Raw genomic sequence first — 22,984 nt, 5'->3', positions numbered from 1 at the left:
ATGGGCATGTATATTTCACCCTACACCTGTTTCGCATATTAGGTATCAAATATAGGTCCCCATCTTTCTTATTCCATCCGACACTTGCCCAAGTACATCCACACAAAAACCTGGTGTACATTACAAATCAAAAAATAAACCGATACAATTAACCTTGCTGCACCGCATGCAACACGTCACAGCACCGCCTCTGCAACTTCTTTTCTTTGTTTCGTTCTCTCTCTTTTTGTTTTTTTTTTTTTTTGGGGGGGGGGGTTAAAACAAAACAATCACTATGTACAACCAAAAAATGCAGGGGACCTCCATACTTTCTCTTCTTTCTATTGGAGATCTACTCAGTACTGGCCCTACGGCACCACTATCATGCATTTAATTCTGTTCTGGTAACAGGTTTCAACGAATAATTATCATCCTCGAGATCACTAAAAGATATGTCTTCTTCATTTACCTGGGGCACGGTAATTCCATCAATATCGTCCTCCGGCCATTCGTACTCATCATCTTCATAGTCCTCGAGAACAAATTTAGAGGATCGAACCCTTGATAGGTCCTTCTCCTCAGTTTTAGTTTTCGAGTTTTCCTCGACGACTGGCTCATCGATTAAATGGTCTTCAGAGCATTCACCCATGTGCTTATCACTCCCATAATCTTCCTCAAATCTGTATGTTCCATAAGCCATGGTACCAGAATAGGCATTATCGAAAAATCTGGGAGAGAAGTCTTCTTGCTGAGCTGTGTCTTTTGAGTAGGAAATGCTCCTTCCAAAACATTCAGATTCAAGTTTCTCTTGCTCCTGTAACTCCTTCATCCACAGTGCTCTGGCTGCCAGAACCTGCAAATATTATCATGAAGGCACAGTTAATGCTGGCTGAATGAGTTAGTGCTTATAAAACAGATACAGGTCCACAAAGGAACATTCGAAGGACTTTGTACGGCAAAATAAGTTGAACTATAACAGAGCCAACACCTCTTGGTGTGAAGTCTATCATATTTTCAAAATTAAACCCCATCAACATTTCGAGGTTGGAAAAATCCAACTATTAATCAAACATAATATGGCCGGTATTCCTTCTTCATGACCAAATTTTGATGTTTGCCAATTATTCGTGTATGAGGTTTGGCATAAAAAGATTTTAAACTAAAAGCAAGGACCTGACGATTCTGTAATTTTGAATCCACTTGAAAAGGATTAAAACTGCACTCAAAGATAAGTCTCCTTAGATAAAATGGCCACATTAGCATATCAACCAAGGAAGCCACCACAAGAGTAAGGTAATTTGTGCATTCCAGATTGCAAGAACAATATGAAAACCAGCGCGAAATCCCGGTTACTCACCTGAGGTGTAGATAAAACCTCAGCGTCCTGTTTATTAAGCCTTGAATGCAAAAGTACAAAATAGACTTTCCAAAAGTAACTTTCACTCATATGGCAAGGGCACAGCTCAATTCTGAGCGCAGCTAATCTAGGAGCAAGTCTTTCAATGGCCATAGCATGCTCTTGTTGGGCATCGGACATGTCAAAATCTACGAGTAAGTAGATATGCAGAATTAATTGTGGGCAGACAGCCAAGTTCATCACTATAAGAATTGGAGCACGCAAAAAACGACAACAAGAATCGAATGAAAAGGGGAGATCAAGCTCATTGCCGATACGGACGCAGTGTGCGGGTCAACTCAACAATTTCATAAACAGCACGATCTTCATGGTTATGACTCAAGCAAAACTCAAATCAAGAGCATAAAGAATTTTCGTCGAAAGGAAATATAAGCATCATTCACGAATAAGACAGCCGGATGAGTAATATCAAATCCCGCTTACCATCCGTGTCATCTTCTTCGTCGACAGGATAATCCAACCACGTCTCGGGATGCATCGCGATGTTTCTGGCGAAGGCCAATACCTCATCTGTAATTCCAACCCCGCGTTCAAGATCATACTCCTCCATTGCGGATTCCTCGTTTCTTAGAGGCTCGGATCCAAACGAAATCGAATTCGGAATTCTGCCCAAAGTTTCAGGGACGTCCCGGTGGAAACTTGCTTCTTCGATGTGGGAAAAGCCTCTCCGAATCCGTCGCGCCTCTGATTCTTCAGTATTCTGAGAAACACAGTGATCGGAAGGCTCTGATCGATTACGAGTGGATGCGGCAGGAAAAGATTGCGTGTGGCGGTGAGAGGGAAAGGAAGGGTGGGAATCTGCAGGGGGAGGAGCTAAGAAGGATGCCATTCCCCAGAATTGACGAGTCAGAGTTTGCTTGAATACGTGAAGATCTTCTTGGACCCCCCGAGCAAGCGCTTCATTTTCTAATCCAAACTCATTGTCTGGCGGTTGTTGGCGTTGGTGCAGGTGATGGGATTCGTGATTTCTAGATGAAGTAGGAGGAGGGTCGTGTGGATGATTGGGTACGAAGTCGCATTCATCATTATCGTCGCCGACGGCGTCATCGGGGTCGAGTCGGAGGGAGTTCGCAAGAGAGCGAGCCAGCCATGACATCTCCATTCCGCTCTCGGGGTCCCAAACAGGGGAAACGCTTTACGGTTGACGAGATTAAACAGTAGCAACAACACAAGAAGGCTCATACAATTACGATTTACGAACTATCCCTATTGGCGCCTCGTCATTACAACTTGTGGCCCCTTAATCCAAATTGACGCGCTAAGCATCTCTTAATTTATCAAAATCATAATTAAAATATCTGTTGGCAAAAATATACAGGGGCAGTTATTTTTTATTTTCTTGAAATAAGAAAATTACATCAAGACCGCATTGCATATGCATAACTACCCACACATTCTAATGCATGCTACACACTGCAGAAGGCAGAAAACATATGCATCAAATACTTTGTCCGGTATGTCTTCTGTCTAGTGTAACTTGGTCCATGTTATGATTTTTCTTTTACCTTTTTCTGCAGATCCCAAATGCAATGCAAGATATGACAAACGTCGACTCTCTTAAAAAAGGTAGAGAGTCCGAAAGATATAAATACCGATCATTTGCATTCTTGTTTCGGCCATAGCCATTGTAGAGCAACGTACAGCCTTTATACAATGTGCAGAGGCAGCGAATGAGTGCTATAAGTGAAGGGCAGAGCCCTAGAGATACAAGGTCCTAGCGTGAACAAAGGATCCGCATTACAATCAGATAATACATCAGCATGAAATCGTGTTTTTGGGCTTTATATTGTTGGGCTTGGTTGTGCAATATTTTGACCGGGCTTTGACTTCAACACTTCTGAATTCGCCAACGGTGGCTTTCATTTGAAATTTGAAAGTTGAAAGTGGAAGCCATTGGATAATGGATAGCATTGTCCTGTGCTCTTGCCAGGGTGCGCACATAAATAATAGGACCCTATGCCCACAATGAACCTTCCCGATTGATGTATGCCATCTGATTTCCACCAGTCTTCATTTCATTTAGTCCATCTTCCATCCTCATCTTCATAAATTTTCACCAACGCCATCACATCAGTCTGTATTCTATAATTTATGGTTTTTATGGTGGTCACTCTGGAAAAAGTGAAAAACCCATACAAAGGAGCAACAGGAGGAAACAGAGCTACGGCACGTGACATTGTCCACTCATGCATCGTCCGCTAGAGACTCTTTCCAGACAAAGCACGTGAAAATCACAGATGGTTACCCCAACCCAATGGCTGCTTGCAGCCTGGGAAGGAAGGCTTTGCAAGCTTTTTCATCTGGTAGTCACTGCATTGCCAATTCTTAATTGAATTAAAGCTAACTGTGCGTAAACCAGTAGGACGAACAAGGGTGGCCGCAAGTGTGTCTCCAAAAGTACTGGGCTCGCAAAAACCCAGGCAACATGTCTTAGTCATACTTCTCTGCACTAACCAAATTAAACTGGTAGTTTCAAAATTCAAGGTACACGTGTTCATCTCCAAAGGCACTACGAAAAGCTAAATAGGATCAAGTTTCAAGCATAATCAGCTTTTTGTTTTTTCTCTTGGGTTTCCTAGACTTGAATGAAACTCTAGCAGAGATTAGATAGGAAAGGTGAGGCCAATAAAGACACTGTACATATTGAAGTCTTTGCTTCCAAGTTAAGTTATATGCACAGCACTGAAATCTCAAGTTCCGTATTTACAGCTCAGGGTTCTATGGATTTAATGCAGAAGGATACAGTGACATTGTTTTTTCTCTAGCAAGTTATCTTCCTTTCAGTTCGGGACAGTAAAAACAAGTGTTAACTGTGAATAAGTGATTTGATGTCGTATGACAAAAATATATGGACTATTTTTGTTTCATAGAGCATAAAAATATTTTTCTAGAGTGCCCAAACTGGTCCTGAACAAGTCTGGAAAAGAAAAGGTCAAAAAATGCATTTCACCATTTTTGTTTACTTGATTTAGGCTTAGTTTTTTTTTTTGGTTGGGTCAGAAAGGTTCGGGCTCAGTTAAACATGTCAATTTAAATTTTGTAAGGCCCGTGTTAAAATAGGAGGTAGCAAGTGGCCCAAGGTTTTCAAAAATAAGGGGCGAAAACAAACGAAACATGGGCCGAAAACTGGAAAGGACGAGGAGGGAGAGGAGTGACTTAAAATTTTAAGTGTGCCGAGCAGCCCGCCCGCAGACACAGCTGATAAGGACAAGATTGCTTTCAATTTTTCTAATTTTAAAAATGAGCAGGCTGCACATAAATGAGGTACCATTGTTGATTCGTTTTTGAAATTGAAACAATTGTTAATTTGGGGTTCCCTTCTCTTCCGTTCAAACTTCAAATCAACTTCTACCTATTTTCAAATGTTGCCAATCTTGACCATACTTAATGCCCACCAGTTTCAGATTCTGTCTCCTTCTTTCACCCGTTAGCTTTTTCTATCCAATCATTTAATACTTCGTTTTTAATATATAGAGCATCCTCTATGGCTTCCTCTTCTTTCTTATTCATTTTATTAAAGGCAAACACGTCACTATCACAATTTATCTAGTCTCAACTTCTCCCTCATTGATTATTCTGTCATGCCAGAACAATCCTGGCTCCTAGAACATCCACCATCTTCCAGCAAAACATAAATAGTCAATCGGTCTACAACCCATCACACGGTCAAAACCAGCACTTTCAAATTTCAATCACCCCAATGCTGGCTGCTGAGATGACAGACCCCACTCGAGTTTGGATCATATCAAGCGTTAACTCATGAAAAACGAAAATCACCCGAAGCGAATCTTAGCTCACAAATATTACTTCATAAATGATATAGGGGGAAGAAAGAAGAAGAGGAGGAAGAAGAAGAACACCATGTCATTAACAGTGCTATCAGAGTTCCACTTCCAACTGAATTGTTTTCGAAGGTACAACACGTTATATCGTGAGTGGACCAATTAATTGGTCGATATGGATGAGAAGCAGCCAAATTGTTGATTTGAATCACGACCCATCAGCTTTTTATGTAAACAAATAGAGGTAATTCGACTAGTAATATACCGCAGATTAACAATGACTTGCAAAGGAAAGCGGAAGAACAAATTTGAAGCTTGATAAGTATAAAAGTTATGTAATTTAATATGCACATATCAAGGGTAGCAGCGAAAATATGACTGGAAAGGAATATGAACAAGCTGCCCTCATACTTTCATCGTATTGTTCTGGTGAGCATACATTTAGAAATCAAGAGGCTAGTGGAGTAATTGAGACTGCACATTTTCAAGAACTCGGTAGACATCTGCTTCAACACTGGGTTGCAACCACTCTGAATCACAAGCAGAAGCTTGGGTGCCAAACCTGCCTCCACCGCCTGTGATGCACATTCTTCAGGGGCAAGCTTGTAGATAGCCCACAATATTGACAAAGCGAATTGAGTGCTGCTCTCTGATACTCTCATCATTAACTTCACCACATTGGGTATGATGTTCGGGCACTCTTTCAATGCCAGTCTTCCCTCTGGAAGAGTTGACAATACCTCTAGAATGTACAGGGCTATCTCTAGGCATTCGTGGCTTAAACTTGGAAGAAGCTCAATCAACTGAGCCACTGCTCCTAGGCTTACCATGGAGCTTCTGACTGATTCGTGGGAACAGATTGTCTTCAGTAACATGAGTCCAGTTAAGACCCCAGTTGGGTGTTTCTTATCCCTCACTAACCTCAGTAATCCGACCAAAAGACTCAGGCTTGACAAAATCTCCGTCTCCGACTCATTCACTTCCATCAACAATGCTTCAATCAATTTTGCACAGTTCATCTTTGTCTCAATCGTTCCTTCGTTCATAACATCGACCAACAAAGATATCTTGGCTGGATGCATCAGATTTCTCTTCGACTCTGAATTCAAATCCAGGTTCACTAGAATTCCTATTGCTTCCGACCCAACTGCGTGGGAAGTGAAAGGACCCAGTAAAGAAGAAATTAAAGACAGCCCACCATTTTCCACGACTCTCTTCCTTGTGGACGCATGGGCGGTGACAAGCTGCCTAAGATCCCGAAGAGCATGAACTCTGGCTTGACCCTTCACCTTCTTGAGTGTCCCTAAGAGCTCCAGAGCTCCTCCTTGCACATCCTGGAACTGCTTCTTCAATGAGAGGTACTTCTGCGAGAACCAACTATGGATTAATTGGCTGAGAGTCCTGTTCAGCGTCACTGAATCGTCCCAGAGCTCCTGCATCGTCGTGGGGCAGGTATTATGACCCAGAGCGAACCATTTGAGAATGTTGGATCTGTCGTAGGTCTGACCCGTGCAAAGAGTCACAGGCTCTCGCATAGGCTCCAACGAGATTGGACAGATGAACACCGACGGCACATCAACTGAGTCAAGCTCTTCAATCAACACCTTCAGATCTATTTTATCACCATCGCCGCAGCCACCACCAGGCAGCGCAGCTTTGCCGTCCAAAACCCCGCCTTTGACAGCAGTTTCTAGATCGAGCACCTCGGCGCCACCACCTGAAGACGACCGATGCAGAGGCATTTCTATCAGAGTTCCGGAAGTGACTGAGAGGAAAGTTGCAACAGAGCGGAAAATAAAATACGAGGCGAAGGCCCCTCAAATCCGCAGGATAAGAAGCGTGTGAGAAAGAAACAAGAAAGGTAGAGAGGAGGAAAGTCGGGGTTCAACTCTCAAGCAACAATGCAATGCCCGTCAAAGAGGCGCCTTTTTCCCCACACTTGTCTTTTTCCCTCTTTAACTGAGCCCTTTCAATGGTCAAAAAAGTATTTTACCCATTTGGCCAGTTCATTCATCATCGCCATGAACGATATGATTGACTCATAATTTCCTTCCCTGATGCCAAAGCCCTCTTCATTTAGCGGGTAGCCTTCCCTTAGCTTAGGCGTTAGACTCGGAGTTCGGAAATATGAAAATGCTTGCTTTTTCGAAAAAACAATATATATATATATATATATATATATATATATATCCAGTAGTATCATTATTCTACTCAGTTAAGCAGCGGCGCTCTGTTCAACCGGCTCATCGTGGAGCGTCTTCCATCTTCAAGAGGCGACCGTGCACCACACGTGCAGTCATAATTTTGGCGGGGACCACATCTGTTTTGCTCTGTTAGTGAATGCTATACCCTCTCCCGTTTTAAATATAACGCCTTATAAAATTTAAAAATTGTAGTTAAAATATTATTTATAATTAATATATAAAAAATTGGTTATATTTAATTATTAGAATAAATAAGAATGTCATTACAAAAAATAATATGGAAGATAAAAATAAAGTATTCATATTTAAAATCAAATGAAAATTTTTAAAATATTTTATCTTTAAGAGTAGTGGGGGGGTGTTACAAGCAAGTGTTTAGAGTGTAAAGAAAACCAAAAAAGTTTGATTCTGTATAGAAGAGATGTGGGGTTTGTGGTCCTGAGGAGGGACAATCTTGAAGTTGAAGACGCAACCTGGGACAGATAGTCAAAAAGGGTAACAGATGCCACCAAATTTAAAGTAATTAAATACGGCACCTTTGATGCGGACTATCGATGACCACACCCAACGGCGTCGTCCCCTGTGACGCTGCTTTTTTTGGTCCAACCCCACAAGGTCACCTCCCTCTGTTCTCCCTTTTTGAGAACCAAAATTTCATGCTAAACGCAGCCGTGAGGAATCTGTAATATGCAGTACTCAATTTGAGTGAATGGAGAAGTAATACAGCATCGTTCTCCTATTTTAACTTGTAAGATTATTGAATTCAGAAAAAATTGCTGAAAACTCCTCATTTTAATTTTTTTTTTCTTTCTAAAAAGGGTCTGGATTCGTTTTAAGGAACTAGTTGCTTCAAAGATTTTAATGTTAAATGTCCAAATTGCCCAAGGGGAAAAATTGCGCTTAGGACAAAATTCCAGATTTAATTGCTTTTTGTTTTGGGCGGGGGGTGGGATGAGAGAGAAAGTTAAAATAAGTGAGGGAATAGTTTGGTTTGGGGAATAAAATAGTAAAAACTAAAAAGGAGAAAAGGAGTGGGCACAAAATTAGAGGCAGAAAAGCGATGAACCCAGACGTGGAAGGCAAATTTATAAAAGAACCAACAAAGGGTTGGGCAGTGCACGAGGGCTGGCTGGCTCCTTCTTTCGAGTAGAAGTGAAAAAAGGCGGACTCGCCACTCAAATCCCAAAACTAACCCAACCCCACAACGGATGAGTATCAAATATCAAACAGGGGAATGGTTATGGACATAAGGGGCCCAATGGCATGGGAGGATCAATCCGTCAATGCAGGTGAAGGGGGGATCAGGCTGGGCCTCTGAGACTCCGGGCGAAACCATGAGTGGATCATATTCCTTACACCTGATTTCACTTCTATTCAGCCCAGCCCAGCCCCAAACATCCCCTCACAAAACAAAATCAAGAATAACAGCACAGTCATAGATGACAGGGAGTCAGAAAGCAAGTAGCGAACTTGACTAATCTTTACATGTTCGAAAGAGATGTCCACGTTTAATACCTGATAGCGTTTTAAATAGGATTATTGAAAACCTGACTAATTCTTTACATGTTCGAATCCCTATTGAAAGAAGTGTCCACATTTACCTGATAATGCCTTAAATGGGATTATTGGAAAAGGACATGCCTATAGTTGTGATTTCCTTTTTTGACCAGCCTATACTTGTGATTATCCCCCAATCCATACGGCATCTTCCACAAATCTTTCTTTTTTCCCGGCCATATTTATATTGATTAGGTGCAGTTAGTCCACTTCGTTGCTTGTCATTGTCTCTATTTTTTCGAATTAATGTGCGTCGGCTGTCTCTATTACCCCAAAATGCCGCATGCGAATAAGTATTTTGCTACAAAATTATATTTCACATTTGTAAATTAACAACATTTGCTCGATCAAGCTCAAAATGTCTTGCTCAAAAAATATAACGCTGTAATTAATGGTAACCTGACTTAATTGAATAAAAATTAAATTGGGTAATGTAATTTATGTCTGGATTGAATTTTATAGAAGTTAGTTTATAAAAGTTAAATTAGATAAAAAGTTATTTAGATTATAATTGAATAAAAATAAATTTAATTTGTAAAATTAAGAAAATGGGTTTGATTTTTATTAAATAAAAAAATGACCATATACCTTTCCCGTACATGTTGATGGTGATGGTGGACTGTGGAGAGGACGGACGTTGAGGGGCGAAGCAGAGTGTTAGCGCTGTGCAATAGACACGATTAAGGGTGTGTTTGGAATTATGGACCTTCAAAATGACTTCTCTATTGGTAAAAGGAGTTTTTTTTTATTTGGGATGTGTTTGGAATCATATTTTTGCAATCTGTGACTAAAACGGACTTATACAATAAGTTCAAAAAAGCTGTTTTTATCCAATCTGATTTCTGTAAAATCAGATTGAAAAAAAGTTACTTCTCCACCGCTAATCCAAACATACTCTAATACAAGCATAAGTAAGGAAGAAGCAGCTTTTAAAAATGTCAGATTCAAACCAACTTTTAGCCGTTAAATCATATGGACCAAAAATTTCGTCAAACAGAACAATCAAAACCCAAACATGTTCGACACTATAAAAGCCACGTATTTTGGATCCAATTGTGGATCCAAACACACATAATATCATTTTGCGTGAGACTGATGTCTGTGCATCAAGCTCAAAACATATATTGCGTTTGTTATTCGGGCAAATTTGAACATGCCCCCCAAAAAGCTCAAAATTCAGAGCCTGCATTTAACGAATCATAACCATTTTTTACTATGATCAGTGTACACTGACCTTTGTCCCTCGTGATGAAGGTTATTCCTGTTTGGTTGGCTAATTTTTATGTTGACCAATAGTTGGCTAAAATATAAAGCGCATGACCTGATTAGACCTGTATGGACTAATTCATCAATATATATATAAGGCAATTAAACTGCGGGCGATTTCACCTGGGAATGGACATGTTATGGAGTTCCTAATTGACCCGATAAAATTGTCAAATGATTTTTAATAAAGGAGGATCATCATCAGGAACTCCAAATAACCGTAATAAATAATGATACGCGGTCAATGTAAATAAGCATCGACTAATTCGATGTTTTCTAAAATGAATTTAGTCCTCGCTGTGCTCCGGAGAAAAGTGATTCAAAAGAAAGCACTTTTTTACACCGCAAAACAGGATTACTACAAAATGTGATCGCCGACATTTTTTCTCTCTCGGCTTGTTCACGCGACCATACGACTTTTATCCAGCCCCAAAAAAATCTACTATCTGTTGCCAGCACGAGAAAGCTTTCTATCAATCTGATATACTCAACATATAAATAATGCCGTGTGTCTGTGTTGGTCATAATTATTTGTGAGGGGAGCCAGCTGGCCTGGAGAGCGGTATGCTAATGCGTGCTCCCAACAAGAAGCAGTTAGCAGCTGACATTCAATATGATGCATCCAATAATATTAAATTAAGTTTGTTATTTATAATAAATATATATTATTTTTTAAATATTTTTATTAATTATATACATTGAAAGTACTCCGAACTGTTTAACATATACAATTATTATAAAGATTATTTGAAATAAAATGAATAAATATAGGAGATAATGTAAATTAGGATCTTATATTTATGACTAATTTGAATTTTCAACTAATTTTTATATTAAGGACAAAATGTGGTCATGACCTTTTTTTTCTTCAAACCCACTATTTCATTTTCAAGATATATAGCTCTCTTTCCACTATGATTTTGTATTATTTGGAGCAACTTGGCACGAACTAAAGAGGAAGATGCTTTTTATATTTATGGTGGAGGAAAAAAAAAAGAAAAAGAACATATATCGAAGACGGGAGAAAGTGTATATTTTATCTTCAACTGAAATTTCCCATGGATTGTCCTCGATCTATAACTGTTCATCAAATAATAACACTGTGACAGCAATCTGTATGGGTTCTTGCCTTTAAAATTACCTTTCCCACCCTAGTCTCTAAAAGCCTTTGGATGACTTCGACTAGTCAAGAACATGTTTAGTTTCATATTAAAAGCCAACAAAATCATAGCTTTGAAGCTTTCAAAATCTAATCTGAATATAACATAAAATACGTTTGCACTGTCACTGAAACACAAAACAGTATGCAAATATCATCTGAACCATTCCCAAAGATCGATGAAATATGAGTAATTCCATGGAGTTTATTATACTCAGTCTTAAATATAAAATCCTTATACACACTAGGGTTTTATATTTAGAACCGGAGGAGTAGATAGATTAATTGTTCTTACCACAGCCACGCCAATAATTAATCATTTATACGGAAACATTCCAACGGCATGTTTACCATGTTTCTTAAGTATTGAATGATCAGCTTTTTTGACATCAGCCGGTCGAGGGGATCATTTTTCTTATTTCCTTTAAATAATGCTAGAATCTTGATGTGTAGGTAGAATAACTCAATCACAATACCTATTGATCGTCATCAAAAAAATAATCAATTAAACTAACTATTCCGATCTCAACATCACCTCTTAATCTTTATTACTACCTACGGTCCTAATTATAAGAATTAGTTGATTAATTCGAGGAGATTAAAAAAAAAGTTAAATTAATTATTTGTCATAAATAGATGTTGTATTTCATAAAATATCTTTGCTAATTAAGTGTATTGGCTAGAACTACCATTGTTAGAAGGATTATCTTGAAAAAAATACATAAATATTAGAGACAAAGTAGATTTGAGTCTTATATTTAGAATCAAAATAAAAATTAAATGAAGTCTTATATTAAGAACAGGAAGTAGTATTATTATTGTTGTTGTTTTTTTAAGGTAGCGTTTGAACTGTCCCTTGCTACGCAAATGTTTCCACGTAAGGGTAAACTCGGTTCGACCCAACTAAATTGACCTGGTGAAATTTCAGACTAATTTAAGGGATAGTACGTATGGCCCAATTCAATTTAGTCACGCATTTAATGAGAAATTTATTTGAATTTGTTTTTATAAAAAAAATATATCCGATCCGTTTTCAATAACAACTATTTTATACGGATGAATAAATAATTATGCTTTCAATTTAAGTTAAATTAAAAGAACGAAAAAGACGCTGTCAACCTTTTTGGTTGGACCAGAACAGAGTCGAATTTGTATTTTTAATTTTTTCTGCAAATTGAATTCCGGACTAAGTAAAACTCAACACAATATAAATATATATGGGCTAATTAGTTACAAATTGGCATATTTAATTATAAACACGCCATCTCCGACTTTTATAATTTCATCTTTTTGTCGCCGTAATAATTGGTTCCCCTATTTCTGTGTCATCACGTAGGACGTGGCTCCTATTTTAAACCGCATTATTCAGAGTTAGAATTGGTTGAGAAGGAGATTGACCAATAAGTAGTTACGTACATCACGTTTCATTCACCGCCAGAGGGAAACAAAAAGTAGAAGTCACAACACAAAGCCGGTCGGGACGACCGAGTGAGGATCATTATTATTGTACATTTATTAGAACAAGTCACAAACTGAGTTGAAACTTGTGAGAGTAGTGAAACAGTCCGTTTAATCAGCCAAATTATTAAAAAGCCCCAAGGATCCATTCTTATCTTTAATTTCGCTGATTAATTTAATCAGGGCTTGTCTGAAAAAGTCCATGAGGAGCTTCACTTTTATACCCTCTTCCCTCTCCCACTACTCCTCCTCCACCCACTAGCATCAAAATCACTTTCTTATCATCTGGCCCCTCATATTTTCTGCAAATATCATTCACCTGCGAGCTTTTGATAGGATTTTTTTCTCGTTCCTTAATCTTCCCGGGGCAGCAATATATAGAGAGAGGATGAAGAACAAGCAGAGACAAAGCCAGAACATGGTGGTGAGGATAATTACTTCGCCTTTGAGAGTTCTGGGGAAAGCGAAGGACTTTTACATCAGAAGCATCACCAACTGCGGCAACAGCATGAACTACAGCAACCCCATGGATGTTGCCGGACGGTTCGAAGCTTTGCCAAGAAGCTACAGTGCGGCCACGACGAAGCTGGACGACCGGGAGGATTTTGCAGAGCTAATGAGAGCAGCTTCTGATAGGACGTTGATGGAGAAATTGGACATGGATTTAGTTCTGAAAAAAAAGGAGGCGTCTAAAGTTTTGCCCAAGTCTGTGAGTGCTGGGATGGGTAAGATTGACGAAGACAGTCCCTGTGATTTTGGAGACACGCCTCTTCCTGCTGTTCCTGACTTGTACCCAAGAAGTAGAAGCTACGCTGTTACAAGGACAGCCGTTGCTGTTTTCTGAAATCCCCCTTTTGCTTCTCCCAGACAAAAGCTTGTTCCTTTTTAATGGCTGTTAGATTTGCTAACTGGGTTGCTCGAGTTTATCTTCCTGTTTTAAGTATAACCATAGCACTACCATTGTTGTGTTCTCTTTTTGGGTGGTTTTTATAATTCAGTAAATATGGAGCTAGATCGATCTCGGTGTGCCTGCCCAGAATTGGGAGTAACATTAATATAAACATGAACTGCGCAGGTGAAACAAACTGTAATAACGACAACAGTTGCACAGTACACAATGTAGATTTATTTGTCAATCTGGAAGAAGTGAATTTGATCGGTCGTGGCATTTGGGAATTAGGCCTAAGAAGCCGCCCGTTAATGTCGGTCCTGTTGAGAATTTTATATGTAAGAAATCCGAATAGGGATGAAGTGGCACATTTTAAAATTGTTCATCAAAATTAGGAGAGTGATCATTTGCTGTAAAAAGGGGAATGAGTGCGTCACAAGTTCAATCAATGGCTACATGGAAACCGATTAATTAAAAAGTAAGTGAGGACAAATGATTAATAAAATGCTGACGAAATGCATTGCTTGAGGCTCATCCCAGCTGCCCCAGTTGATGTAAAGAAAAGAGAACAGGAAGCTATTTGATGGAGCCGTATTAACAGATACTGTGGATTCAGTCTGAATTATTAAGAAGTTTTTTTTATGAAAAATTGTGATAATAATGTTTAATTGGAGTGTCATCAGTCAGTCACACCCGTCAGTCAAGAAAACACATTGCCTGAGCAGGTAAACGTCTCCTTAGGGCATCCTTTACTTTTCGATGCCATACGCGCGGGGTAACTTGATTCCCACCCCCACCCCCAAAAACATTTAGTTGAGTTAGGTTCTAAGTCTTATTAGAGTTAGGATATATCTACAGACTTAGAGAGCATTTACAAAAATATTTATAAATCGTCTATTAATAAGATCTTTACATCAGTAACAGGATGTGAATTCACGATTTTATGGGTTATGTGCCGCCTTCTTATCAACTGAACAAATTTTTGTCCGTCGGGTAGCTTGATCATGAGCCTTCACCTTTCGTCCTACCCTCTCCACGTGCTTCCTCAAGTGCTGCGGCCTGCGTGGGCCCAATTCATAGCATCACTCTAAGACTCTGCGCATAGAATAAAACATTACTTATGTATTCATACATATAAACAGGCCATATATAACAAATAAATTTTAGTCCAAGCCGAAAAGATTTCGGCACTGTAAACATCATATTCTAAATTCGATTTTTAGAGTGGTATATATGAAGAAAAATATTGTTAGGAGGATATTAGCCTCTTAAATTTAAACCATCAAAACTATATTTAAATGGTATAAATTTTATTATAGTGATCATCAAAACTGGTTTAAGAGAGTAATTGGATATTCTTTTTTGTTGGAGTCAGTCTAGCTCTGTTTTTGGAGATATCTGATGAGTAGAAACAAAATTATGGTTTTAAAAATATTTTTATAATATAAAAAAAAAAAAAAAAAACTTTTAAAACGTAATTTTTCAATAATCCAAATACTTTTTTTTGTCTCCGATGCATCATTTCCAGAATATAATGAGGCCCGCACTATGAAGCCTTCAATGGGCTGAATCACGGCAATAAAGGCCTTGTAAATGAACGACAAAGTAGCCAATATTAAGAAAATTTTTTTTGGCTATTAGTGTATTTTCGTGGAGTACTGTAAATCTAATAATTTAATGGAAATGAAAAGAAAACTACATCGAAATTACTTAAATATCCTTGGTTACCGGGTAAAACGACAATATTACCCACAAGGCACCGAGATGGTTCCCCCAGTGCCTCAGTGGCATATACGGAGCGCTTCACCGGAACGGGATATATATCTTGCACAGTGACGGTCCCGCCACAGAGCTTCGGACACATCCACGCTTTTGGGCATACTTTCAGGACTCCCGTGGAAGAATAGGGGCTGTGTTAGTTGCCGTTTGCTGTCGTGGGCGACTGATCGGCGGGTGAAGCCATGGTGGCTGAGAAAGCCACGGACGTGTCGGACTTTGAGGACGAGGATGACCTCGACGAAGAACCCGGGGAAGTGATCGAATCGGCGCCTCCGCAGAAGGTTGGTGAAGTGAGAGAACTGAATAACTCCCGCCTCAAGAAGAAACTTCTCAAGTGCGGGCGTGGGTGGGAGACCCCTGAATTCAATGACGAAGTAACCGGTACTCATCTCTCTGACATTTTGCTTTATACTGAAAGACAATGATACAAACAACGTAAAATGCAGTTTTTTTGGCAAACTAGATGAGACGTAGACACTGTTCATCTCGTAAAATATAAGGACAACGATGGTGTTACTGAATGCAGTTCACTACGTGGGGACTTTGCTTGACGGGACAAAGTTCGATTCCACCAGAGATAGGGGTGAACCTGTTAGATTTACAGTCGGTCAAGGTGAGTTTCAGACCTCTGGTTGACATTTGACCTGGAGTTGCTTTTAGAAATGCATGATATAATTTTTAAGGGGCTGTTTGATTCTTGGGTTGCTCATATATTGATGCCTTGATGGGCTTGGCAGCTCAAGTGGCTGCTGGGTTAGATCACGGGATTATCACCATGAAAATGGGAGAGGTCGCATTATTCACATTGCCTGCTGAGTCAAGCAATGAAGTTGGGAATTCCGGAAGTATTCCACCCAACTCAGTTGTCCAGTTTGAGGTTGAACTCATTTCGTGGATCAAAGTGGTTGATGTTTGCAAAGATGGCGGGATTATCAAGAAAATTATGGAGAAGGGAAACAGGAATGAGAGACCCTGTGATCTAGATGAAGTTCTAGGTATTGTGACACCGCATATATTTTTTACTTCCCTTTCTGTTGAACATATCAGTTAGATGATTTGTATCCATCCAGTGTTTTCTTTTGCTGACTTCCTGTATCTCTTTTGGTCGGTTTTAACTTTTTTTCGGGGCTGGTTCAATAATTTCTGATTCTTTTACTGTTGCAGTGAAGTACCGGGTGACATTAATTGACGGCACTACTGTTGCAGAGACATCAGAAGAGGGATTTGAATTCCGTATGGATGATGGTATCTGTACACTTGTTTTCCTTCTCGGGAAGAAAATTGAGTCTATCTTCTTACCATGTGTCTGACCATTATCATACTTCTTGAAGGTCATCTGTTTCCAGGATTACCAAAAGTAATTATGACTATGGAGAGGGGGGAGAAGGCGAAGTTAATTGTTCAACCTCAGTGTATGTCTTCTGTTCTGTACTTCTGTTTGTCCTCCGAACAGTTCTGTGTTGTATGTTCATGTATTTACTGTCTTGAGTCTTGTTGGGATGGAAGAACCTTGGCCAGTATTAACTCTTATAGCACTTTGATTTCAATGAAATAATTGGTCTGACTAAAAGAAGTCGGCTCATGGGACCAGGAATTCATATGTATCCGTCATGAGAAGCCAAATGATGAATTGACAAATGAAAGTTAAGACTGATCTAGGCATAGCTATGTTTGTGAGTTAAGGTTCCATTTTCAAATCCTCTTAATCTCGGTGATTGTTACAGCTTCATCAGCTATTCTATATGTGGATGCCGGTTTTTAATTTCTGTTGTCTTCCTCAGCTTTGGGGATCATGTGGTCCAATGTCTGATATTATTTTGAACTTTGAAATTGTGATATTTTTGTTTACTGCAGATGCCTTTGGAGATAAGGGGGGAGAAGCAGAAAGCAGGCTGGATTCAATCCCGCCAAATTCAGTATTGCATGTCGATATTGAATTGGTGTCCTTCAAACCTGTCATTAATGTTACTGGAGACTCCAAAGTTCTGAAGAAGATACTAAGAGAAGGGGAAGGCTCCCTAACAGCCAATGAGGGTGCCATTGTTACGAGTAAGAAAATGATGACCAATTCATTATTTAAACTGAACAAGTGCTAATTTTATGTGTTATCTTACCTGACAAGCTTTAATAAGACTTGTAACATCAGCAGCATCAGTATATAAGGACTCAGAAAAGCACCTGTTAGATCTGCTCTGTAATGTTACTCTTTTTGTGAAGTTAGAAAGTGAACTGAGAATGATGTAACTCATAAATCATGCAAGTCATATCTCTTCTATCCATTAATAGTCTGTAACAAAATTTCATCTATAACATTCACAGATTCAGTGCCACTTTATGTCTTTGACGGATAATCATCCACAAATTTCTATTAGATCTGGGGAAAATTTTAAATTACTCACATATTATTGAAGGTATTGTTGTCAAAGGCAAAAGCCGCACTCAAGGAGCAACTGAATAGATATGTGTCTGGCAATGCATCATATGCTTCTATGAAATGTAGTATTTAAATATATTAAATATCGTAGTTTATGTCTCACCAGATAAACACTGATACAACACAAAACAGACCCGATACTTTGTGTTAGAAACTAGAAGATTAAGGATGGGAAATTTATGATACTTACTTTCTTTTCTTGGCTCACAACAAAGAATCACCTCTTAATCGTGATGTGGTGAACAATATTAGCTGATTTTGAGTATGCAACTGATAAGTATGAGTACATTTTTCCCTTTTACCCGTATCCTTTTAATGGTATATGCAAGTTATATGATATAATTTGAGCTATTTTTCGTTGCACATCTCAATCATTTCTTGATCCACGGTTTGATTACCATGCAGTTAGTTATGTAGCTAAGGTGGAAGATGGCCCAATATTTGAGAAGAAAGGCATTGATGAAACAAAGCCCTTGGAATTCATAACTGATGAAGGCATGTTTATCCCTGCTGTTGCTTAACTTTGCTTTTTCCTTCATTGATTTATAGTTTGAGGCATCTAAGAAGCAATTATACTATTTTTTGTACGTTACTTCCTGTAGAACAAGTCATTGTTGGTCTAGATCGAGCAGTAGCTACAATGAAGAAGGGTGAGAAGGCCATTGTAAGTATACATCCTGATTATGCATTTGGAAGCATTGAAGCAAGATTTGATTTGGCTACTGTTCCCCCGGGGTCTAGTGTTGTCTATGAAGTTGACATGGTCGACTTTATTAAGGTAGCATTTGCTTATTTTCCACTGAGGAAATATAGATTTCGGCTTCATTCTATTGATTATGAAGGAATCTTATTTCTTAGAGAAATGGGAAACAGAATTATAGTTTTGCTTGCATATTCATTTATGTTTTGGCCTTTTTTTTCCCCATTAAAAGGAGAAAGCACCATGGGAATTGAATAGTAGTGAGAAAATTGAGGCAGCTGGGAAGAAGAAAGAAGAAGGAAATCTGTTATTTAAAAATGGCAAGTATCAGAGAGCAGGGAAAAAGTACGACAAGGTACGTCTTGTTTTGAAGTGGCTTTGGTTGTTTGAAATTTCATTAAGGTACTTGTAGTGTTGCTAATTCCGTGTTCCCCTGTCTTCTCTTAGGCTGTTGATTATGTTAGTGAAGATGGATCCTTTGGGGATGATGAGCAAAAGCTGGCTAAGGCACTGAGAGTGTCATGCTGGTTGAATGGTGCAGCATGCAGCCTCAAACTTGATAACTTTTCAGAAGCAATCAAGTTATGCTCTCAGGTAAAAAGTCCATCAAGTATTGCATAAGATTTGAAGCAGCCACTTCAATGAGCACATTTTCTCGATAATATAACATTTTTGTGAAAGGGAAGAGTGACAAGTTATACGCTTTAGGTCAAAGTACTTGGTAAATAAAAAGAAACACACTAGTTCTCATCAGGGTACTAGTCAGTTATTAAGATTTTATTGAGATCTCTGATCAGCATTCATTTTCCAGCTAAATTGTTTCATGAACATCAGCTGTATTGATGGCCTCAATTGTAGATGGTGAGAAGGGACTTCAAAGTTGGTTGTGTTGAGATTGTTCTTTCCTGAATTTAACTTTTTATTCTTTTCAGGGGGTATTTTGTGCTAACGGCACTGTTGATGCAATGTGATTATTGTCTGGAAAGAAATAACATTGAGTCCTGAGCGTCAAGAGAAATTGCTGTCTTACGTTTCATACTTTCTGCACCAGGTGCTTGATGTTGAGTTCCGTAATGTGAAAGCATTGTACAGACGAGCACAAGCATGTATAGAAACTGGGGACTATATTTTGGCAGATGTAGACATAAAGCAAGCTCTTGAGGCAGACCCACAGAACAGGTACGTGATAAATATAATCCTTAAACAAAGGGAACTACTTAGGTTGACTGTTTGAGTTTCTCCATGCTGGAACAAATTGGTCTGTTCATTTTCCAGGGAAGTAAAGCAGCTTCAGAGGAAATTGAAGCAACTTCAACTTGAGAGTGACAAAAGAGATGCTAAACTCTATGCAAATATGTTTGCACATAAAGAGAAAGACTCGCCTGTAGTAACAAAGGTGATCAATGCGAGAACTTGATTACTTTTTTCTGCTCGTGTCGGAAGTTTTTTATGTCTTCCCCTAAGGGTGTGTTTGGATGAAACCAAACCGTGGTTTGGAAAAGTGATTCTGGAGAATAGATTCTGGAAAGAATAGATTTTATGAAAAAGTGATTTTGAGAAGTGAGAGTGTTTGGATAGTTGTTATCAGAAGCACTTTTTATATATACAAATTACTAAAAAAAAGAAATAAATTAATATGATAATTACAGAAAAAATAGATTTTATGATATACTTTAATTTAGAGGAATAAAATTAATAATATTTTTTATTAACATAATTAATAATACATAAGATAATATAATTAATAAATAATTAATATGTATATATATTTATAAAATATAAGATTAAATATGTTTATAAAAAAATATGTTTATAAAAAAAAAAACAAGATACATATCCTATAGGCTTTCAAACTCTCCCTTTTTTCTCCAAAAGCAAAAATTTTTTACTTTTTTCAAAACCATGGTTTTGGTTTTTGAGGAGGGTGTTTGGATAGCATTTTGTGCAAACCATGGTTTGGGCTTCCAAACCATGGTTTGCAAGTGCATCCAAACGGTGTCTAAATCCCACTTAGGAAATATTTTGGGGGAATAGGTGCGCATTTAACTCGCAATTTTAAGCTAGGACCTGGTGTGTAGAATCATTGATGTTGTGACAGAATCGATCCAATCTCACTCCTTTTAACTGGAGAGTGGTTCTGTGGCTGATGTGTAGATTATTGGGTAAAGAGAGCCAGAATGCTTTTAGATGAACTTGTGGTTTGTTCCTCCAGGAGTCCAAGCATTAAAGAGGGGAGTGGGTATGAGATTCTTAGTTTTGCTTTTGCATCTGTCAAATGGGGAGATTTGGGGCGAATGCTTATTGATATTTGAACCTTATTTGGGTGCTGCTTGGAGGAGTTTATCTGCTCAGGTCGATGCCTTGATTGTTATAAGTCTCCCAATAAAATCATTGCATATGCGAAGCTTGGGAAAGGCCCAATCATGCTGTGCGAAGTTGTTACGGGACATCACATATTTTTTGCTTCTTTTTTCCCCAAACTGCACTTAGATTTTTCCCTAATTTGTCACTTTAGGTTTGGGAGTCGTATATTATTTGCTGAGGTTCCCAAAAATTACATTGGTCTCCTTACGGCTTGCGAAAATCCACTTATTTCTGGATTCAGAATTTCACTAATCTTCATCGTTCCAATGTAATTTTGGGAAAAATAATTGTTAGTATATTTTAGGAAAATCTAGGACCTGTGATTCTGTGAACATGACACTGATTTACTTCCTGAGATTTTTATGTTAGCAAGTTCTGTTCATTTCTGAGTTGCGACATTATTTGGTTACAAATTATTTCGCTGTAGTGTAAATTGTATATGTAACACAAACTCCTGCGTTACAGAGATTGAAGGTTGAGAAAAGCAATGATGAAAGGAAAGATGAAGAGGTCACTAGAATGGAAGAGGACAAAGTGGCTGACAGTGCCGCTCCCCCTGATGATGTAATTAACGATTGATCAATCCGTAGAACCTGTGCAATACAGAATAGCAAAGGGCAATGCTCAAAATTAAATGAAAGATTTTCGTGTCCAAATGCAAGCATCTTGTGATAATTTATGCTTCGGTTAGAGCCTCGTGGCTGGGGAAAGAGGATACATTTTGAAGTCATGGAATTGGATCAAATTCAAGGTGGCAAACCCTTAGCAATGTTAGACTTGATTTAGCTGGCGGAAAAATGATTGATCATTTTGGGGTGAAATCAAACCGTTCAATTCAACTTTAAAAGTTCAAATCTGCGGGTAATAATTGTTACTCCTCCGGTTTTATTATTAAGACTCTATTGAATTTTTATTGGTCCTAATTATAAGGATCCTAATCCATTTTGTCTATTATATTTATGCATTTTTTTTCAAGATAATCCTTCTAATAATGATAGTTTTAGCCAATATATTAATTAGCAGGATATTTTGGAACGACAACATTTTTTATTATTAAATAACTAACTTAACTTTACTTCCTTAATCTCTTCAAATAAGTTAATTGGGTTTTATAATTAGGACCGGAGGAGTTTTTTTATGAAGGGCAAAAGGAAAGTTTTAATCCTTGAAACACCAAACTCAAAGGCTTTTTTGGATTTTTCTTTTTGGTCATACGACGGAAAATAATTTGTATTTGTTTTTATTAAGTGTTACTAGTATTTGCATGTAGCTTACGTTTATAAATCATGATTGAAAAATCATTTTTAAAGGCTTTGTCATTCAAGAAGCTCTGAATTGATTAACAGTTTAAACGTGCCTCTCTTACATCAGATGCTTTATTAATTAAATTAAATAAATACACGTTTATGCAATGAGTTTAGTTATCTGTTTTTATTTACTATTTTTGGGAACTTTCTTCCTAACATTTTCTATTATTTCTAATTTTCTTTACATTCAAACATAATGTAAAATATAAAAAAATTTCTTTGCTTTTGCCAACAAACTATAAAAAAATTATCCATGGATGCTTGTAACCATTTTTAAGCAAGGTGCATTGGGAACTAATGAAGATTTAAATACAGCAGTGATTGGCTTATTTTAAATGGTTACTGTGAAAAAATGACAAGCCCGCGTATCCTCTAAAATTTTTCGTGTGCATTTCTAATTTATTCACCGCAAACCAGCTTGGAAAACGTGGAGTGCCATAATCCAATGTAAATTGTGAAAATCTTAAAAAAAAAAAATACTTGTAAAGTTTTAAATTTTAAATTAGGAATGGTTGCGAAAATATGTTGTCATTTGTTTTTTTACATATTATCAATTATTATTGAAGTGCAATAAACAAAACTGATTTGAAATTTTAAATCTTTCATGTGAATTCGACATAACCATAATTATAAATAGTGATACTTTCTAAATATTCAGACATAATAATGTGTATTTTTTAATCATCTTT

General features: G+C 38.0%; 4 protein-coding genes across 4 annotated transcripts; 2 read left to right on the top strand and 2 right to left on the bottom strand.

Annotated features, from left to right (window-relative positions):
* Positions 1 to 39: 39 nt before the first annotated feature.
* LOC114752182 (uncharacterized) lies at positions 40 to 2,583 on the bottom strand. Its single transcript, XM_028940908.1, has 3 exons — positions 1,820 to 2,583; positions 1,337 to 1,524; positions 40 to 832 (listed from the first exon to the last, which is right to left on the bottom strand). Exons 1-3 carry the CDS (start codon positions 2,496 to 2,498, stop codon positions 362 to 364), a joined length of 1,338 nt encoding a protein of 445 aa, XP_028796741.1. The 5' UTR covers positions 2,499 to 2,583; the 3' UTR covers positions 40 to 361.
* A 2,661-nt stretch (positions 2,584 to 5,244) lies between these two features.
* LOC114752180 (U-box domain-containing protein 30-like) lies at positions 5,245 to 7,150 on the bottom strand. The gene has a single exon (XM_028940906.1). The coding sequence runs from the start codon at positions 6,918 to 6,920 to the stop codon at positions 5,592 to 5,594; it is 1,329 nt and encodes a 442-aa protein (XP_028796739.1). The 5' UTR covers positions 6,921 to 7,150; the 3' UTR covers positions 5,245 to 5,591.
* Positions 7,151 to 12,977: 5,827 nt separating this feature from the next.
* On the top strand, positions 12,978 to 13,903 carry LOC114752183 (uncharacterized). Its single transcript, XM_028940909.1, has one exon. It carries the CDS (start codon positions 13,211 to 13,213, stop codon positions 13,664 to 13,666), a length of 456 nt encoding a protein of 151 aa, XP_028796742.1. The 5' UTR covers positions 12,978 to 13,210; the 3' UTR covers positions 13,667 to 13,903.
* Positions 13,904 to 15,536: 1,633 nt separating this feature from the next.
* Positions 15,537 to 21,628, top strand: LOC114752181 (peptidyl-prolyl cis-trans isomerase FKBP62-like). The gene is made up of 13 exons (XM_028940907.1): positions 15,537 to 15,871; positions 16,017 to 16,103; positions 16,228 to 16,485; positions 16,655 to 16,735; positions 16,822 to 16,902; positions 17,345 to 17,539; positions 18,330 to 18,419; positions 18,527 to 18,702; positions 18,857 to 18,979; positions 19,072 to 19,218; positions 19,676 to 19,803; positions 19,900 to 20,020; positions 21,454 to 21,628. Exons 1-13 carry the CDS (start codon positions 15,673 to 15,675, stop codon positions 21,565 to 21,567), a joined length of 1,800 nt encoding a protein of 599 aa, XP_028796740.1. The 5' UTR covers positions 15,537 to 15,672; the 3' UTR covers positions 21,568 to 21,628.
* Positions 21,629 to 22,984: the final 1,356 nt, after the last annotated feature.

The sequence above is a fragment of the Neltuma alba genome, unplaced genomic scaffold (genome assembly GCF_004799145.2).
Source record: "Neltuma alba isolate B1F8T4 unplaced genomic scaffold, ASM479914v2 tig00007266_pilon, whole genome shotgun sequence".
Taxonomy (NCBI): Eukaryota; Viridiplantae; Streptophyta; class Magnoliopsida; order Fabales; family Fabaceae; genus Neltuma; species Neltuma alba.
The sequence above is the reverse complement of the archived record's forward strand: the minus strand, read 5'-3'. Positions and strand labels throughout refer to the sequence as shown.

Coding starts and splice junctions, on each gene's coding strand:
- LOC114752182 (XM_028940908.1), bottom strand. CDS start 2,498: ATGGAGATGTCATGGCTGGCTCGCTCTCTTGCGAACTCCCTCCGACTC. Junction 1,525..1,819: donor CGAAGAAGATGACACGGATG/GTAAGCGGGATT, acceptor ACTTACTCGTAG/ATTTTGACATGTCCGATGCC. Junction 833..1,336: donor AGGTTTTATCTACACCTCAG/GTGAGTAACCGG, acceptor TAATATTTGCAG/GTTCTGGCAGCCAGAGCACT.
- LOC114752180 (XM_028940906.1), bottom strand. CDS start 6,920: ATGCCTCTGCATCGGTCGTCTTCAGGTGGTGGCGCCGAGGTGCTCGAT.
- LOC114752183 (XM_028940909.1), top strand. CDS start 13,211: ATGAAGAACAAGCAGAGACAAAGCCAGAACATGGTGGTGAGGATAATT.
- LOC114752181 (XM_028940907.1), top strand. CDS start 15,673: ATGGTGGCTGAGAAAGCCACGGACGTGTCGGACTTTGAGGACGAGGAT. Junction 17,540..18,329: donor TGAGGGTGCCATTGTTACGA/GTAAGAAAATGA, acceptor ATTACCATGCAG/TTAGTTATGTAGCTAAGGTG. Junction 20,021..21,453: donor ACTCGCCTGTAGTAACAAAG/GTGATCAATGCG, acceptor CCTGCGTTACAG/AGATTGAAGGTTGAGAAAAG.